This window comes from Felis catus, chromosome X, assembly GCF_018350175.1.
Source record: "Felis catus isolate Fca126 chromosome X, F.catus_Fca126_mat1.0, whole genome shotgun sequence".
In the NCBI taxonomy this organism is placed as follows: Eukaryota; Metazoa; Chordata; class Mammalia; order Carnivora; family Felidae; genus Felis; species Felis catus.
The window spans coordinates 42,528,315-42,546,250 of NC_058386.1; the positions used below are offsets into that span (position 1 = coordinate 42,528,315).

General features: G+C 49.0%; 1 protein-coding gene and 1 pseudogene across 1 annotated transcript; one reads left to right on the forward strand and one right to left on the reverse strand.

The window, feature by feature from the left end:
* Window positions 1-861: 861 nt before the first annotated feature.
* LOC101083827 lies at window positions 862-11,035 on the reverse strand (annotated as a pseudogene).
* GATA1 (GATA binding protein 1) lies at window positions 10,147-17,180 on the forward strand. The gene is made up of 6 exons (XM_004000487.4): window positions 10,147-10,252; window positions 13,886-14,122; window positions 14,876-15,253; window positions 15,356-15,501; window positions 16,071-16,196; window positions 16,663-17,180. The coding sequence occupies exons 2-6, from the start codon at window positions 13,903-13,905 to the stop codon at window positions 17,032-17,034; spliced, it is 1,242 nt and encodes a 413-aa protein (XP_004000536.1). The 5' UTR covers window positions 10,147-10,252; window positions 13,886-13,902; the 3' UTR covers window positions 17,035-17,180.
* The last annotated feature ends 756 nt before the right edge of the window (window positions 17,181-17,936 follow it).

Genomic DNA, 17,936 nt, shown 5'->3' on the forward strand with positions numbered 1-17,936 from the left:
GAGGGGCACCTGGGTGGCTCTGTTGATTAAGCATCTGACTCTTGATTTCGGCTCAGGTCATGATGTCACAGTTCATGGGATGGAGCCCCGCATGGAGTTCTCTACTGACAGCACAGACAGAGCCTGCTTGGGATTCTCTCTCTCCCTCTCTCTGTCCCTCCCACATGTGCTCTCTCACTCTCAAAATAAATAAACACTTTTAAGTTTCTATTTGAGGAATAATTACTCTGTATTATAGCCTTTCATTTCCTCCCCAAACTTACATCAATCAGATCATGTCACAAAGCTCTTAACTCTGGAAGAGATTTTTGAGGAATCACTTTGTCGGTGGCCAAGGGAGCAGGAGACAGGGCAGGGGAAACAGTCACCACCCTGGCACAGGCAATAAAGGGGCCATTATCTGCAGAGAACTCAAAAATTAATAATAAAACTGATTAAAATCATTCTGCATTTTATCATCACCACAGGGCAGCAATTCAGCAATTCTCAGCAATGTCAGTAATGAGACCCTCCTCCCTGCCAAGGCAAACTGCTCGTGCTGATGCTCACCTCACGTGTGCCACCACACTTAGATACACCTGCATATGCAGAAAGCACAGCACCCACACAAACTATACAAACGTCTGCAATCTCCATCTTAGCTATCTCTTCTGTTCATATTACTACACATTCTCCATTCCACCCCATTCTGTATACGTAGCTTGAGTAGTCAAAATCATACATACAAAAAAAAACCCACATCAATGTTTATCTTCCTTCAATTATGATATTTATCGCCAATGACGTTTTTCATTTCTCAAGTGTCAAATCCCTCTTGAGCTGGGGATGATGCCCAATGCTGCCACTTATGCATTCATGGGCTTACCAGGTGCAGTTCACACTCATCCTCTCTGGCTGGGCCACCTGGCAGGTGCTTAGCGGGGTAAACACCCAGGGGTCTTTAATGCCCAGCTGCATGTTGAAAAACTGCATGCACAGTATCACAGTTTTGGTGAAGGCTTTCTGGACAGGATAACCATTTTTTTTTCAACGTTTATTTATTTTTGGGACAGAGAGAGACAGAGCATGAACGGGGGAGGGGCAGAGAGAGAGGGAGACACAGAATTGGAAACAGGCTCCAGGCTCTGAGCCATCAGCCCAGAGCCTGACGCGGGGCTCGAACTCACGGACCGCGAGATCGTGACCTGGCTGAAGTCGGACGCTTAACCGACTGCGCCACCCAGGCGCCCCAGGATAACCATTTTTAACTGTATAAATGCCAACCCAGATTTCATATGATCTAGCTGCTTTCTGTCAGACCACTTCTGGACCTTGATCTGCTCCTGGAGCCCCCTATGGAGAACTAGTCGTCAACTAGTCCTCAAAGGTGGCATTCTGAGGAATGTCTAGAGGGTCCCAGGGGTCCATCAGGGTGATCTTGGCGCACTGCTTGGTGGCTTATTCAATCTGAAACATCACTCCGTCCTTATAGAACAAAATTTTTCAAATAATCTCTTGCAGGGGATTAGCACCTTCTAATGGTTGATCCCATCATAGGAGAGCAGGGCATGGCTACTGTACCTGCTGCTCTGTAGTACAGAAACTAGTGGCCCTCCTACTGCTGTGGTGCCTGGCAAGGGTACAGGGTCCCTGGGGCACTGCTGGTTGCCACCTCCAGCACTACCACCCCCAGGCTACAGAGGCCACCCAGACCCAGAGGCCACCCAGCAGCTAGGCACCCAGGGCCGCCTGGGCCACGCTTCCTATTTTTAAAAGACAGCTTGCATAAATAAACTTAAAAGCAGGGGGAGGGGTGCCTGGGTGGCTCAGTTGGTTAAGCGTCCAGCTCTTGGTTTCGGCTCAGGTCATGATCTCATTTTGTGGTTTTGAGCCCCACATAAGGCTCCGCACTGACAGAGAGGAGTCTGCTTGGGATTCTCTCTCTCTCCCTCCCCTGCTCTCACTTGCGTGCTCTCTTGCTCTCTCTCTTAAAATAAATAAATAAACTTAAAAAAAAAGACAGCTTGCCTTGGACCCAGATGTCATATGCCTGGAGATAGATGATTTATGAAAGAAAGAAAGGAAATAGAAATGAGGGAAAGAAGGAGAAAAGGAGGGAGGAAGGGAGGGAGAGTGGGCGGCAGGTGGGTAAATGAATGAATACGTACATAGATGAATGGATGGATAGATGGGTGGGTGGGTGAATGAATGGAAAGATGGACTAATATCCTCTGCCCCCGGAGAAACTCTTTCACATGTGTGTGCACAGAGAAGTATGAGTTTGTAAATTACAGGTGTGCTGTAACACAGAAAAGTCTGGAAACAACCCAAATGTCCATCAACAGATGAATGGTTAAACAAACCATGATACATCCATTCCATGGAATACTACTCAGCCATAAAAGGGAATAAACTTATGAGGTCAGCACTAACCTAATACCAAAACCAGACACAAACACAACAAGAAGACTATAGACCTGTATCTCTTATGAATATAGATGCAAAAATCTTCAACAAAATACTAGTAAATAGAATTCAGCAATATATAAGAAGGATTATACACCATAACCAAGTGGGATTGATCCAAGAAATGCAAGATTTGCTCAACATAAGAAAACCAATGTAACATACCATATTAATAAAGGACAAAAACCACATGATCTTCTCAACAGATACAGAAAAAGCATCTGACAAAATTCAATACCATTTCATTTATAAAAGTACTCAACAAACTAGGAACAAATGAGAACTTCCTCAACCTGATAAAGTGAATATACAAAATGGGGTGCCTGGCTGGCTCGGTAGAGCATGCAACTCTTGATCTCAGGGTTGTGAGTTCAAGCCCCATGTTGGATATAGAGATTACTTAAAAAAAAAAAAAAAACTACACTGAAATTTTTAAAAAGTGCATCTACAAAAAACCTATAGCTAATATCATACTTCATGATGAAAGACTAAAAACTTTCTCTTAGAGATCAGGAACAAGACAAAGATGTCCCTTCTCACCACTTCTATTCAACAACATAGTGGAGGTCCTAGTCAGGGCAATTAGGCAAGAAAAAGAAATAAAAAGCATCCAGATTGGGGAAAAAAAAAGAAGTAAAACCATCAGTATTTGCAGGTGACATGATCTTATACAGAGAAAATCTTAAGGAACCCACAACAAAACCATTACATATATATGTGAGACTACGTTTTATGTATATATGAACCCAGCAAGGTTGCAGGATACTAGATCATACAAGATTTAATCAGATTTCTATATACTTGCAATGAACAATCCAAAAATGAAGAAAACAATTCCATTTACAATAGCATAAAAAAGAATAAACTACTTAGTAATAAATTTAACAAAAGATGGGTAAGACTTGTATACTTAAAAACCATAAAACACTGTTGAAAGAAATTAAATAACACTGAGGTGCCTGGGTGGTTCAATCAGTTAAGTGACCAGCTTTGGCTCAGGTCATGATCTCATAGTTTGTGGATTCGAGCCCTACATTGGACTCTCTGCTGTCAGTGCGGAGCCTGCTTCAGATCCTCTCTCTCTGCCCCTCCCCTGCTTGCTCTCTCTCTCTCTCTCAAAAACAAATAAACATTAAAAAATTAAATAAGACTTAAATAAATGAAAAGATATCATAAATTCATGGATTGGAGACTTTATAGCATTAATATGGCGATACTCACCAAACTGATCTACAGGTTTAGTGCCATTCATATCAGAATCCAAGCTTGCGACAAACTGATCCTAAAATTCATATGAAAATGGCATGGACTGAGAATGGCTACAACAATCTCGTAAAAGAAAAACACATTTGGAGGACTCACACTTTCCGATTTAAAAATGTACTACACGGCTGTAGTGATCAAGGTGATGTGGTACTGGCATAAAAACAGATAAATAAATGGGGCACCTGGGTTGCTCAGTTGGTTGAGCATCCAACTCTTGGTTTTGGCTCAGGTCATGATCCCATGGTTTCATGGGCTTCAGCCCTGTGTCAGGCTCTGTGCTGGCAGCGTGGAGTCTGCTTGGGATTCTCTCTCTCCTTCTCTCTCTGTCCCTCCCCTACTCATGCTGTCTCAGTCTCTCTCAAAATAAATAAACTTAAAAAAAAAGATATATAAGTCAATGGAATAGAATTGAGAGTCCAGAAATAAACTCATACATTATGGGCAACTGATTTCTGACAAGCGTGCCTAGACAATTCAATGGGGAAAGAACAATCTTTTCCACAAACGGTGTTGGGACAACTGGATATCCACATGCAAAAGAATGAAACTGGACCTCTATTTCACACCATATATAAAAATTAACCAAAATAAAGAGAAGACATGAATGTAAGAGCTAAAACTATAAAACTTTTAGAAGAAAACATGCATAAATCTTTGTGACCTTGGACTAGGCAATGGTTTCTTAGATATGACACCTAACACATAAGCAACCAAAGAAAAACTAGATAAATTGGACTTCATAAAAACTAAAAGCTTTTGCACTTCAAGGGGCAAAAGAAAGTAAAAGAGCAACCCAACAATTGGAGAAAATATTTTCAAATCACATATCTCATAAGGGACTAGCATCTAGAATATATAAAGAACTCATACTACTTGACAAAAAGATAACCCAATTAAAAATGGGCAAAGGATCTAAATAGATATTTCTCTATGGAAGACCTACAGATGTCCAACAAGTACATGAGAAGATGCTCAACATCATTAGTCATTAGGGACATCAAACCAAAAACACAATGTGATGTCACATCACACCAACTGGGATGACCAGAATCAAAAACAGAAACAATATATGGGGCGCTTGGGTGGCTCAGTTGGTTAAGTGTCAAACTCTTGATTTGGGCTCAAGTCATGATCTTGCAGTTGGTAAGTTTGAGCCCCATAGCGCAGAGCCCACTTGGAATTCTCTCTCCCTCTCTCTCTGTTCCTCCCCCTGCTCTCTCTTTCTCTTTCTCTCAAGATAAATAAAGTTAAAAAAAAAGAGGGGGCACCTGGTCAGATAAGCATCTGGCTTTGGCTCAGGTCATGATCTCATGGTTCGTGAGTTCAAGTCCTGCATCAGGTGAGCTTGAGCCCCCTTTGGGTGAGCTTGTTGTCTGCTTCAGGTGAGCTCATGCCCTGATTTGGGTGAGAATGAGCCCTGCTTTGGGTGAGCTTGAGCCCCACTTCAGGTGAGCCTCACTTCTCTCTCTTTCCCACTCTCTGCCCTCGTGGGATTTTCTCTCTCTCTCTCTCTCTCTCTCTCTGCTCCTCGATCATTTGCACCCTCTCTCCAAAAAAAAATCAAAAATGTAAAAAAAGAGAAACAATACCAAGTGTTGGAGAAGACGTCGATAAATTAGAATCCTCATACAACTGCTGTGGAGAATCCTTCTGCAATTTCTCAAAAAGTTAAACACAGAACTGCCGTATGGCCCCACAACTCCATTCCTAGATATATACCCAAGAGAACTGAAAATATACGCCCACGTAAAAACTTTAACATGAATGTTTATAGCAGCATTATTCACGATCCCCAAAATTGTCAACTTATTAGATGAATGGACAAGCAAAATGTAGAATGTTCATACAATGAAATATTATTCAGCCATAAAAAGGAATGAAGTTTTGATCTATGCTACAACATGAATGAACCTTGGACACTTTATGCAAAGTGAAAGAAGTCAGTCACAAAAAGCCACATATTATATGATTCCATTCATATGAAAAGTTCATTATAGGCAAATCTATGAGACAGAAAGTAGATTAGCGGTTTCCAGGGATTGAGGGGAGACAGACAATATTATGAGGAATGCCTGCTGATAGGTACAGGATTCTTTTCGGGATGATGAAAATGTTCTGGAATTAGACAGTGGTAGTAGTTGTATAACCTTGTGACTGTACTAACCACTGAAATGCACCCTTTAAAAGGGTGACTTTTGGGGTACCTGGGTGGCTCAGTTGGTTGAGCGTCCAACTCTTGATTTCAGCTCAGGTCATGATCTCATGGTTCATGGCATCGAGCCCCACGTCAGGCTCCATGCTGACAGCACAGAGTCTGCTTGAGATTTCTCTCTCTCCTTCTCTCTGCCCCTCCCCTGCTCACACGTGCACATGCACTCTCTCTCAAAATAAATACTTAAAAATAAGTACATAAATAAGTAAAAGGGTGAATTTTGTGGTATGTGAATTACATCTCAATAAAAAAGAATTAACTACTAATACATACAACAATGTGGATGAATGTCACAAACATTAAGTAGAACAAAAGAAACATAACTATATGGTTCCATTTATATGAAGTTCAAAAGCAAGCCGAAAACCCCACTATTGTATGCTGTTTATGGATACATACGTATGGAGTAATAGAATAAAAATATACATGAGGAAGATAAACACCAAACTCAAGGTAGTGGAAGGAGAAAGGAAAATAGAATTTGTGTAAGAACTTTAACTGTATCTGTAATAACATATTTATTTTAAAAGTATCTGAAGCAAATGAAGCAGAATACTAATGTCTGACAAGGGTGAATGGTTGTTAAAGTATCCTTTATACTTTTCTCTTAAAAAAATGAAACGGGCATCTGGGTGGCTTAGTTGGTTGAGTGCCTGACTTTGGCTCAGGTCATGATCTCGCATGTTCCTAAGTTTGAGCCCCACGTTAGGCTCTCTGCTATCAGCGCAGAGCCCGCTTTGGACCTTTTGTCTCTCTCTCTGTCTCTCCCCAGCTTGCACGTGCTCTCTCAAAAAACAAACATTTTTGAAAAATGAAAAAGAAAAACCAACAGTTCGGTTCTGAGACAAATATTTGACTCCTCAGCCAGGCTTTGATGTTTCCTCTCTGCACTACTGACACCAAGGAGACTTAGGTTCTGCCCCTGCCTTGGTGGATTCCAGTCTGGAAGAGGCACAAATAGTCCACATGCTATGGGCACAGAGAAAGCTCTAGAAGATGCCAGGAAGAAGGGAATCAGTCAAGGAAGCCTTTTAGGAAGAGAGGATGTTGGAGCTGAGTCTTAAATGGAGGCCTGACAGAGAGGACGCTTGGCCTGGACACCCCACCCCCACCCCCACCCCCACCCTTGTGGGTCTCTCCCAAAGCCTGGCCTGGCCCTGCCGATTCCCTTATCTGCCCACTCCCAGCTGCCTCCCTGCTGGCTGAACTGTCGCCCACAGACTTCTGGGCCTGTGCCCCCTCCACGGGGATGGGGGAGGGAATGGGGTGAAGGTTGGCCTCAGAGCCTCAGGGTTTCTGGCTCTTGATGGAGGCAGGGCTCTGAGGCCCCCACTCCCCACCCTTTACTTCCCTTCCTAAGCCCTTTCTCTGCTCCAGTTATGAAGAAATAGGCTGCGTCCAGTGGCCAAACTCTTGTCTGAGATGTGCCTCCAGCCTGTCCTTCCTGAGGAGGACAGATTTCCCTACCTTGCTCCCAATATTGCAACTGCTGTTTCTAATGAAAATAACAATGAGAAGAATTACCATTACAGAGTTTGTCACTTATGGTGTGCCAGGCAGGACCTGTGTTGAGTGGCCCCTCGACAACATTCGCTGTGGGTTCTATGATTGTACCCATTATCCAGGCAAAGAAACTGAGGCTCAGAGGGTGGCCAGCCCAGGAATCACACAGCAAATCAGTGTCAGAGTTGAGACAAGAACACAGGGCCTCAGACAAACATCTTCATTCTCTGAGCCTACTCCCAATCTGGAAGATGCGGGCAATTATATGCACTTATACTACCAGGACCTGGTGAGAATGGGATAAAATTAGGCACGGAGAGCATTTTGCACAGTGCCTGGGGAGGCTCAGCCAACAATACTGCTGTTGTTATTACTGTATTAGTGCTAAGAGAAGTATTTGTATCAGAATTAGTATTCGTATGGCTGTGGCTAGAATCGGAATAATAATTATTAGATTTAAAATTAGTATTACTACCACTATTAAGATTAGCATTAGTGCTAACATCAATATCAGAATTAGGATTAAATATCAATCAATTAAAATTGATATTGGTGTTGCATATTATCAGCATTATTACTAGAATTAGTAGTGCTAGTAAAAAAGGTTCAAGTACTATCCCTTGTATACAGTAGGCACTCAGTAAATAAATAAGAATACCTAACATTTATTGAGATTTCAGATTCAAGTGAGTTAAAATCACTTAACGGATTAAATCTCATGTAGCTGTCCCAATCACCATATGGAGTAGCCACTATTATTACCCCATCTCTACAGATGAGGAACTGAGGTCCAGAGGGGCCAGTAACTCGTCCAAGGCCACATGGCCAGTCGGTGGTTAGGGCAGTCTATAAATGAGGGCAAGTTGGCTCCAGAGTGTAAGTCCTGAAAGCATTGCCACTTAAGTCCCAGGGGTCTTCATACCCCTTCTTACTCATGAAGGCTCAGCACAGGACGTGGCACACAGTGGGAGCTCAATAAATGCAAAGTCATAGCCCTGCTCTCTTTCCTCCTCTAACCTCCAATTTTGCTTATAAGGACAATGAAGCCCGTGGAGGCAGGATGGGGATGGCAAGCTCCTTGTGGGGTAGCCAGCGGGTGAGCAGGCCCCACGGGCCCAGGGATGCATCATTTCCCTGTGCCCTTGGCAGGTCTCAGTCTCCCCATCTGTAGAATGGATGGTCAGGAGAGTGCTCTGTCCTGTGGAGTCCTGGGGCCACAACTGGGTAGTCTCACCCCTGCTCTATGGGGTAAGTTGGACACAACTTACCCAAGCTGTGGGTCCCAAGTTGGACACCTACTGTGTGCACGTGCATCCATTGATTTTACATGGAGAAAGTGCTCAGAACAGGACTGGCCTGGGGTCTATGTCAGCATGAGACACTGGTTGTTGTCACTGTTGTTACTATTTGGGGGAGGGAGGAAGGGCAGAAAGGTAGGGACTGAGGTGCAGAAGTTCCGGAGGTCCCTCTCAGCAAGTTGAGGGTAGAGCCACAGATCACAGGGATCACGTCAACCCTGTCCCACCCACACCAGCACCACCTGCCCAGGGTATACCCCAGCCTGACACCTGGTCTCACGGACTTCCTCTCAGACTCTGTGCATACCTCTCTGTCTCTGTCTCCCTCTCTACAATATCATCTTTGTCTCCCTTCTCAGTTTCTCCACCTGTGTCCTTGGCCTCTGTTACTTTCAGGCCATATCTTTTGCCTTCTGTCCTTCTCTATGTCTCCTTCTCTTTGCGTCTCCCTCACTGTTTTGGCTCTCTTGGTGTCTCTCTCTCTCCTCTCTGTCTTGCCTTTCTTTCTGTGCCCCTCTCTGCCTCCTTCCAGCTCTGTCACTTTTTCTGTGTCTTCCCATTTCCATCTCTTTCTGTCTCTCTGTCTCTTGCTCTCTGCCCCTCTCCCTTCTCTATCCCTTCAGTTCTTCCCTTCCCCCACCCTATCCCACTCCTCAAGAACCTGCAGAGAAACCAACCCTGGGTCCCACTTGTTTCCCGCCTCCAAAGCAGCATGGCGGGCAATAAGTTGAGGCCACTGTCCCTGGGTGGCCCCCCGAGCCCCGCCCCCCATCCCAAGACAGCCTGTTACCGCGGAGCCAACAGCCACAGTCTCCTCCATCTGATAAGACTTATCTGCTGCCCCAGGGCAGGCCGGAGCTGGCGTAAGCCCCATTGGGGCACTGAGTGTGCCCCTGCCTCCTGCCAGTCCTGGCCTGGGCTGGCCCCCAGGCTGAGCCTGGGTTGTCAAGATGTCCCATGGCCTCTGGTTCAAACCCCACCGAACATCTCTGAGCCTCATTCTTCTTGACTGCAAAATGGGTACAATCACATCCCTCCTCTCCCTGTGGCCAGGAAGATTCACATACATAAGGGCCAAACCTGAACCTGACCTAGCACACAGTAGGAACTTTGTACAGTCATAAAACTGTACAGTCATAGGCTTAGTACAGTCATAAAACTGTATCTGCTATTGTCACTTTATCTTGGCTTCAGCCCGCCTTTGTTTGGCTGGACACTGTAGTCCATGGGAGCCCAAGTTGAACAGGGTCCAAGAATCCACAGGGTGGGCAGATGGGGCACAAGAAGGCCCCACTGCCCAAGAGGTGCCCCACCAGCTAGGAACCCGCCCCCTCCCCTCGTCCGCTCCACCCACTGGGGCACCAGCCACTCCCTGGGGAGGAGGGAGGAGGGAGAGGGGAGGGAGGGAGGGAGGGAGGGAAGGAGGAAGGGAGCCTCAAAGGCCAAGGCTAGCCAGGACACCCCCCGGGATCACACTGAACTCGCCACATCCCCAAAGCGGCTGAACCCTCCGCACCAACCAGCCCAGGTCAGTCTCAGCACCCCCCCCCCCGAGAGCCCCCAGCAAGGCAAACCCCAGGCCTGCTATCCCTCACCTCAAGGCTATTCCTCCAGCCTACTCTAGGCTCCCCAATCTACCGCTGGTCCCCAAAGTGTCTACCACCCCTGAAACCCTTCACAGCTCCTTAAAACCACCTCTGTCTTTCCAACCCCCCATCTCTACCCTGAACCCACTCCCCAAAACCCACCTCCTTCTGCCCTGACTCCCATCCTCTCCTTCCAAGATACCTGTTCCCCTGATGCCTTAATTCTGCTCCCCATATGCCATCTCTTATCCCCCAAATCCTATCTCTGCCCTGAATCTGCTTTTCACTCATCTGGAGTTGTTTCTATCTCTGAGTTCTCCCCCAAAGCTCACTTGTGCTCCCCCATGTCTGTCTCTGCTCCCCATGCCCTTGTCCGCTCCCCATCCTGTTTTCTGCTCCAAATTCTCCAGTCCCCTGAACCCTAACTCCATCCTCTTATCCCCATCTGTGCCTCTCAAACCCCGTTTTGTTCTGTGTGACTTTTCTGATTCCCCCAAACCACTACTCTCCGCCAACCCCTGGCCTGCACACCAAAATGTCTGTCACTCCAAACACCAAGTCTACTCCCCTAAGTCTTTTCTGCCAAATGAATCCTCATGCCTAGCTTCCCTAAACCCCAATCCCAACCCCAAAATATGTCTCTGACCCTCCCAGATCTCCTCTGGCCCCAAGTGTTTCTCCACTACAATTCCATCCTGGTTCTTAAACTCCTCCTCTGCTTCCATAACCCATCTTTATCAGACATATTCTGCCTGTCCAAGCCCATCTCTGACCACTAAACTCCATCTCTGCTCCAGCGAAACCCACGGAATTCCCAAACTTGTCCATGACCCTCAGAATCCATCTTTGACCCCCAAACTACATCCTAACTTCTCAATTTTATCTGACTCTCAAGCTTCACCTCAGATTCCCAATCTTGTCTCTGCTTTTCTAACCAATTTCTGATCCCACAATGTGACCTTTCCAATTTGTCTCTCCTCCTCAAACCCCATATCTGCTTTCCCCAAACTCTATAGCTATACCCCCAACCTCTCCCTGACTCAACCCCCTATCTGACTCTCAAATTCTACCGCAAAGCCTCCCAAGACTCATCTGCCCCCAGACCCCATCTCTGTTCCCTTCAGTCCCAAGAGACCCTCCTTTGAGGGCTCGGATAGGGATGTTACCTGGGGTGAGGGGATGGGCCAAGGGAGAGGTGAGGGTGCCAGCCTGCTGCCTGCTGCCCGTTGGGGCAGCACTTACTCTAGTGGGGCAGCTGATAAGGAGCTTTCATATCCCCCAGCCTCGAGATAAACTTTATCTCTGTCCGGAGAGTGATAACTGGGGGGGGGGGGGGGAGGGCGGGCTGGGCCCCTGCCACAGGAGGGGTGGGCAGCCCTGGACCCGCCAAGGTGCTAGGTGCAGTGATGTGGCACAGTGGGGCTGGGGGGAGGTCATAGGGCTGGAGGGTGAGGTGAGGATGAGGGGGGATAAAGGAACAGTGGTGACAGAGATGAAAAGAGCAAGAGACAGGTAGAGAAGGAAGGGAGAAAGAGAGAGACATGGGGAGAAAAAGAGACAAAGAAAAAGAACAAGAGACAGACATGAAGAAAAAGAAAGGAGAAACAGAGAAAGAGATACTCAAAGGAAGAGACAGAGATGGAAGGAAAACAAAGGAGACCCAGGGGAAGAAAAAGAGCAAGACAGGAACGGAGAAGGAAAGATACTCACAGACAGAAAGAACCACAGAGAGTCAGAGAGGAAAGAGATGGCAACTGAGAAGAAGAGGCAAGATACCTTCTTCAGGCACAGTCAGTGGGGATCCTGGCGCCTAGAAGTTAGTGGTAGACAGAACTACAGGCTAATCTATTTGCCAGCACAACCCCCACTGCTGAGCCCAACCTTTAGCATGTTCACACAGCAGGTCACATAGGCTGAGTGTCTGAAGATGGCTTTCTACTCTATCTCCATCATTCCACCCCAAGGACAGGGAAACTGAGGCTTTCAGAACCATGGGGGCAAGTCAGGGGCAGGGGTAGGTTTTCTGGCTCCTCACCTGGGCTGTGTGGAGTGGGGTATGGGCAAAGATGTGGGACTAGTAAGACAGACGTGGAAATAAGGCCAGAGGGCTGAGAGAGTGAAAGCAAGAGTGAGATCAAGAAAGGGAAAGAGGAAGGAGACAAGCAGAAAGAGACAGAGTGGGAGAGAAGCAGAGACATTCAGAGACTGACTAGAGAGGGAAGGAAAAGAGAAACAGAAGAAGATAAAAGACACAGAGATAAAGATGGAGAGAGACAACCAGAAACAGAGACATGGAAATAGAGAGAGAGGGAAGGAAAACATCATATGTTTACAAAAGCACAGAAAGAGAGAGGGCAAGATACATCATGGTAGCATAGAAAGATGGGAGAGAAATCTAGAGGGCCAGGCTGGACAAGAGAGAGCGTCACCAGGAAAGAGACACAGGGACATAGATATGCACACAGGGAAGGACAGAGACCAAGCCGCCATCTCACAGGTCTTAGCTGGGCCCCTGTCACCACCTCCTATCTGGCAGATGGGGAAACTGAGCACTGGGGCTGGTGGGGACTGAAAGAACCCGAAAGCAGAACTATGGCAGACCTCCCCAGGGCAGAGGGTACGAGTAGGGGGAACACCTCCCACCTGTCCCCCTCCTCAGAGGAAGCCAGTGGCCTTGGGGTGATTTCAAAAGTTGGGCGGGGATGGCAGAGATAAGCAGTGGGGGGTACTGACCCCCCCATGGCAGGGAGGAACTGAGGGGGCCCTCTGTCTGCAGACCCAACGGAGGTTAGGGAGGGAGGAGTCAAGCCGGAAACCATGGGTTTCTGAGAAAGTCAGAAGATGCAACAGATAGGGATGAAGTTGGGGAGCACAGAAGGGTGAACCCCAAGGTCCTAGGGGTGACAAGCTGTTCAAGGGACTCTGGTTCTGCACCCCAGTCCACCCCACCCAGACTCTTCTAGAGGGGAAGGAGACAGAGAGGATGGTGTCAGGGGGAAAGAGGAGTAGGAGGGGAGAAAATGAGGCAAGGAGAAAGAGAAGAACAGAGAGGAAGAGAAGAAGGATGAAGGAAAAGGAGGAAAAGAGAGAGGAGGAAGGAGAGAGGCAGGAGGGAAAGAGAAAATAAGGAGGGGCGGAGAGGTAGAAAGGGGAAGAGGAGGAGGTGGGGGCTGAGGAAGGAGGAAGGAGAGGAGGAGGGGAAAGAGACAGAAGTAGAGAAGAGAAGTGGGACCAGGGAGAGGGGGTGAGGGGAAGGGAGAGGAGGGGGAGGCAGGAGTGGGAAAAGAAGGAAGAGGGGGAAGAGGAGAGGAGAAAGAAGGGAAATTGTGGGAAAAGGGAAAAGAAGAGATGGGACGAAGGAGAGAGAAGAAAGGGAAGAGGAAGGAGGGAAGACAGAGGGGAAGAAGGAAGGAGGAGATGATGGAGGGAAGGACGGAGACAGATGTGGGCCAGGGAGGAAGACAGGAGGGCTATGAAGATTGAGGGAATCGAACAGGAAGGGGAGAAAGGAGGTAAGGGGGAGTGGGAAGGGAGGGAGAATTTTGCAGTCTGAAGAGCCCCTCCTGTTCTCACAGGACAAACCCGAGGCCCCATGGAGTTCCCTGGCCTAGGGGCCCTGGGGACCTCCGAGTCCCTGCCCCAATTTGTGGACCCTGCCTTGGTATCCTCGCCACCAGAGTCGGGGGTCTTCTTCCCCTCTGGGCCTGAGGGCTTGGATGCAGCAGCCTCCTCCACTGCCCCCAGCACCGCCACCCCCGCGGCTGCAGCACTGGCCTACTACAGGGATGCTGAGGCCTACCGGCACTCCCCAGGTAACTCCTTTGGGTGGCTGTCTTAGCACTGGCTCCATGCTGTCTGGGCTGCCATGGTGACCCTTAGCTGGGGCAGAATCCCACTAGGAGGTCATCTTGAAAATAGCTGGAAACCTTCACATGGATGAGCTAACCACTTCCCCCAGCTAGGTCCAGGCCAGGGAATGCCAATGCTCCCCATCTCCTGTCTTGGGGTAGCCATGTTGGAAAGCAATGCTAGAAGCAGGCTGTGGTAGCCCTAGTTGTCAAGTGATCCCCGGGGCTCCAAATCCCAACAGTCACCCTCAAAGCCCATTTGGAAATAGGTGGAGGCTACTGCAGCTGTCAAAGTGACCAGGGGGGCTCAGGACCCAGGAGTTACCCAATGGCCAGCAGCTGTTCTGGTTGCCTGTGGGAAGATTGGAAACTTGGCGGGGCGCCTGGGTGGCGCAGTCGGTTAAGCATCCGACTTCAGCCAGGTCACGATCTCGCGATCCGTGAGTTCGAGCCCCGCATCGGGCTCTGGGCTGATGGCTCGGAGCCTGGAGCCTGTTTCCGATTCTGTGTCTCCCTCTCTCTCTGCCCCTCCCCCATTCATGCTCTGTCTCGCTCTGTCCCAAAAATAAATAAACGTTGAAAAAAAAATTAAAAAAAAAAAAAAAAAGATTGGAAACTTGGCCACTATGTTGGGGTTCTTGGGCACCACTGCATCCTGACAGCAGGATGGCTTCAGACTGATCCCTCCTTCTTTCCCATACCCACCCTCCACGACAGTCTTTCAGGTGTACCCACTGCTCAACTGTATGGAGGGGATCCCAGGCGGCTCACCATATGCTGGCTGGACCTATGGCAAGACTGGGCTCTACCCTGCCTCAACTGTGTGCCCCACCCGCGAGGACTCCCCTCCCCAGGCCACAGAAGACCCAGAAGGCAAAGGTGGCAGCAGCTTCCTGGAGACCTTAAAGACAGAGCGGCTAAGTCCAGACCTCTTGACGCTGGGGCCTGCACTGCCTTCATCAATCCCTGTCCCCAGCAGTGCCTATGGGGGTCCTGACTTTTCCAGTACCTTCTTCTCTCCCACCGGGAGCCCCCTCAATCCAGCGGCCTATTCCTCTCCCAAGCTTCGTGGAACGCTGCCCTTGCCCCCCTGTGGTGAGATCTCCAAAAAGGGAGAGGGAGGATGAGGTAGGGCGGCATGCAAAGCAAAGTTGGGCTGAGCCTGGGATCCCCCATCCCCTTTGTCCACCCCATCAGAGGCCAGGGAGTGTGTGAACTGCGGAGCAACAGCCACTCCACTGTGGCGGCGGGACAGGACGGGCCACTACCTATGCAATGCCTGTGGCCTCTATCACAAGATGAATGGACAGAACAGGCCCCTCATCCGGCCCAAGAAGCGCCTGGTAAGACCCCAGGCCTGTCTGCCTCCACCTAGGAACTGTTGTTCTCACCCTGTGCAGGGATCCCTGTCCTCATGCTCTATGAGAATCCATAGCCCCCATCCCTTCCCCATCCATACAGGAACCCAGCTTTGCATAGGAATGCCTATCCTCAACCTACCTTCATAGGCTACATGCAGGAACCCTATCCTCTCCCTGCACGGCAGTGTTTTCGTCCTTGGCTTCACACTGGAATCACCTTAGGATGCTCTGAACCACAGGGGCCTGGGCACTCCCCTAGACGTATCTATTTCATTGGTCAGGGGTGCTGCCTGGGCATCAGGTTTTCAACTCCCCGAGTGATTCCAATGTATGGCCAAAGTTGGCCATCACTGATGGAGTCTCACCCCCAATACCAAAATCCCCTATTCTGGTCGGGAGGCCCCGCTCTTGCCCCATTCAGAACCCACAGTCATCACCCTGCAAGTACATCTGTTCTTGCCCTGCACAGGAAGCCTGGCCTTCAACCTGACCCTTACCTCTTGGGTCCTCCCCTCCGCAGTGGGTTGATCCTCATATTCTCTCTCCCCCAGATTGTCAGCAAACGGGCAGGTACCCAGTGCACCAACTGCCAGACAACCACCACGACACTGTGGCGAAGAAATGCCAGTGGGGACCCTGTGTGCAATGCTTGCGGCCTCTACTACAAGCTACACCAGGTTCGCCCTGCCCTGCCCTGCCCCTCAGAGCCTCCCTCCTCCCTGCTCCTGTTCCGCCCCCACCTTTGCTTCCCCTCATAACCTTCTCTCTTTTCTTTTCTCCCCCCTCCTTCCTTCTCTATTCCCCTCCTCCTTGGTCCTCATCCCTCCCTGCTCCATTTCTTCATCTCCTCACTCCCTTCCACTCCCTCCTGTCCCTCCTTTATCTCCCTCTTCCTCCTCCCCAGCCATCAGCTGCCACTCCCCTGCCTTGTAGCTCCATCAACCCCAGAGGCTTTCCCAAGCCCAGGGCTTCACAACCTTGGGGTTTCTTAGGACAATACCTGCACCACACCAGGGTCATGCTTCCCTAGTCCTTGAACCAATTCTCTATCCTTAAAGAAGTGCGGTAGAGATGGCCTCCCTTGTCAAGACACAGAGGCAAAGATGTGGAGTTGGGAAACATCCATGGCCTCCCTTTTGGCAGGTGAACCGACCACTGACCATGCGGAAGGATGGTATTCAGACTCGAAACCGCAAGGCATCTGGAAAAGGGAAAAAGAAACGAGGGTCAAGTCTGGGAGGTACTGGAGCAGCTGAAGGACCAGCTGGTGGCTTCATGGTGGTGGCTGGGGGCAGCGGTAGTGGGAATTGTGGGGAGGTGGCCTCAGGCTTGACACTGGGCCCACCCAGTACTGCCCATCTCTACCAGGGCCTGGGCCCCGTGGTGCTGTCAGGGCCTGTCAGCCACCTCATGCCTTTCCCGGGACCACTGCTGGGTTCGCCCACAGGCTCCTTCCCCACAGGCCCTGTCCCTCCTACCACCACCACCACTGTGGTGGCCCCACTCAGCTCATGAGGACACAGATCATGGGCTTGGGGCAGAGGTGGTGTCCCTCTCCTATGTAGCCAGCAGTCTGTACAACCCAACCCTCTGGGCCCCAAGACATCCCCCAGCCTGGACCTTCAAAGCTTTTGTAAAATAAAACCACTGGAGTCCTAAAACTGGAGATGTGAGTCTGTGTGGGACTGAATAAAGGGCAATGGTAGATAGGGTGCATGGCACTGTCTGGGAGTCTTTGATGATAGTGTAGGGCTACAATGTATGGCCATGTGAGGCTGAGGCAACATATGTGACACTTCACGACGGTGCGTTATGATGTGCAGTTGTAAATAGTGTATAGGAAACTTTGTGTGACAGCTTCTGGGTTGTGAGATGGTCACACACCACGGCATGAGATGCAGTGTGTGACCAAGGGGGTGAGGCTTTGCAATATGGTGTGCATGACACCAGGTGACAGAGAGAGGCAGGGCACAGGTGACTACATGAGAGGATGTGGAAGTGCATGTGTGATGGCAAATGCAGAAGAAACATGTGGTGTTGTGCTGGTGTGACTGTGCACCGCTGTGATCTTTGAGACAGTGTGATGGCACATGTAGGGGGCATAGAACGTGATCAAGAGGCGCCTGGGTGGCTCAGTCAGTTAAGTGTCTGACTCCTGATTTTGGCTCGGGTCATGATCTCACAGTTCGTGAGTTCCAGCAGAATGGGGCTCTGCGCTGACAGGGATTCTTTTTCTCCTTCTCTCTCTGCCCCTCCAAAGCTTGTTCTCTCTCTCTCTCTCAAAAATAAATAAATAAACTTAAAAAAAGAGAACTTGAGGGGTGCCTGAGTGGTGCAGTCGGTTAAGCGTCTGACTTCAGCCAGGTCACGATCTCGCGGTCCGGGAGTTCGAGCCCTGCGTCGGGCTCTGGGCTGAT

Excerpts from the sequence above, each read along its gene's own strand:
- GATA1 (XM_004000487.4), top strand. The coding sequence starts at position 13,903 with ATGGAGTTCCCTGGCCTAGGGGCCCTGGGGACCTCCGAGTCCCTGCCC. Across the intron at positions 14,123-14,875 it reads GGCCTACCGGCACTCCCCAG|TCTTTCAGGTGTACCCACTG; the intron begins GTAACTCCTTTG and ends CCTCCACGACAG. Across the intron at positions 16,197-16,662 it reads TCTACTACAAGCTACACCAG|GTGAACCGACCACTGACCAT; the intron begins GTTCGCCCTGCC and ends CCCTTTTGGCAG.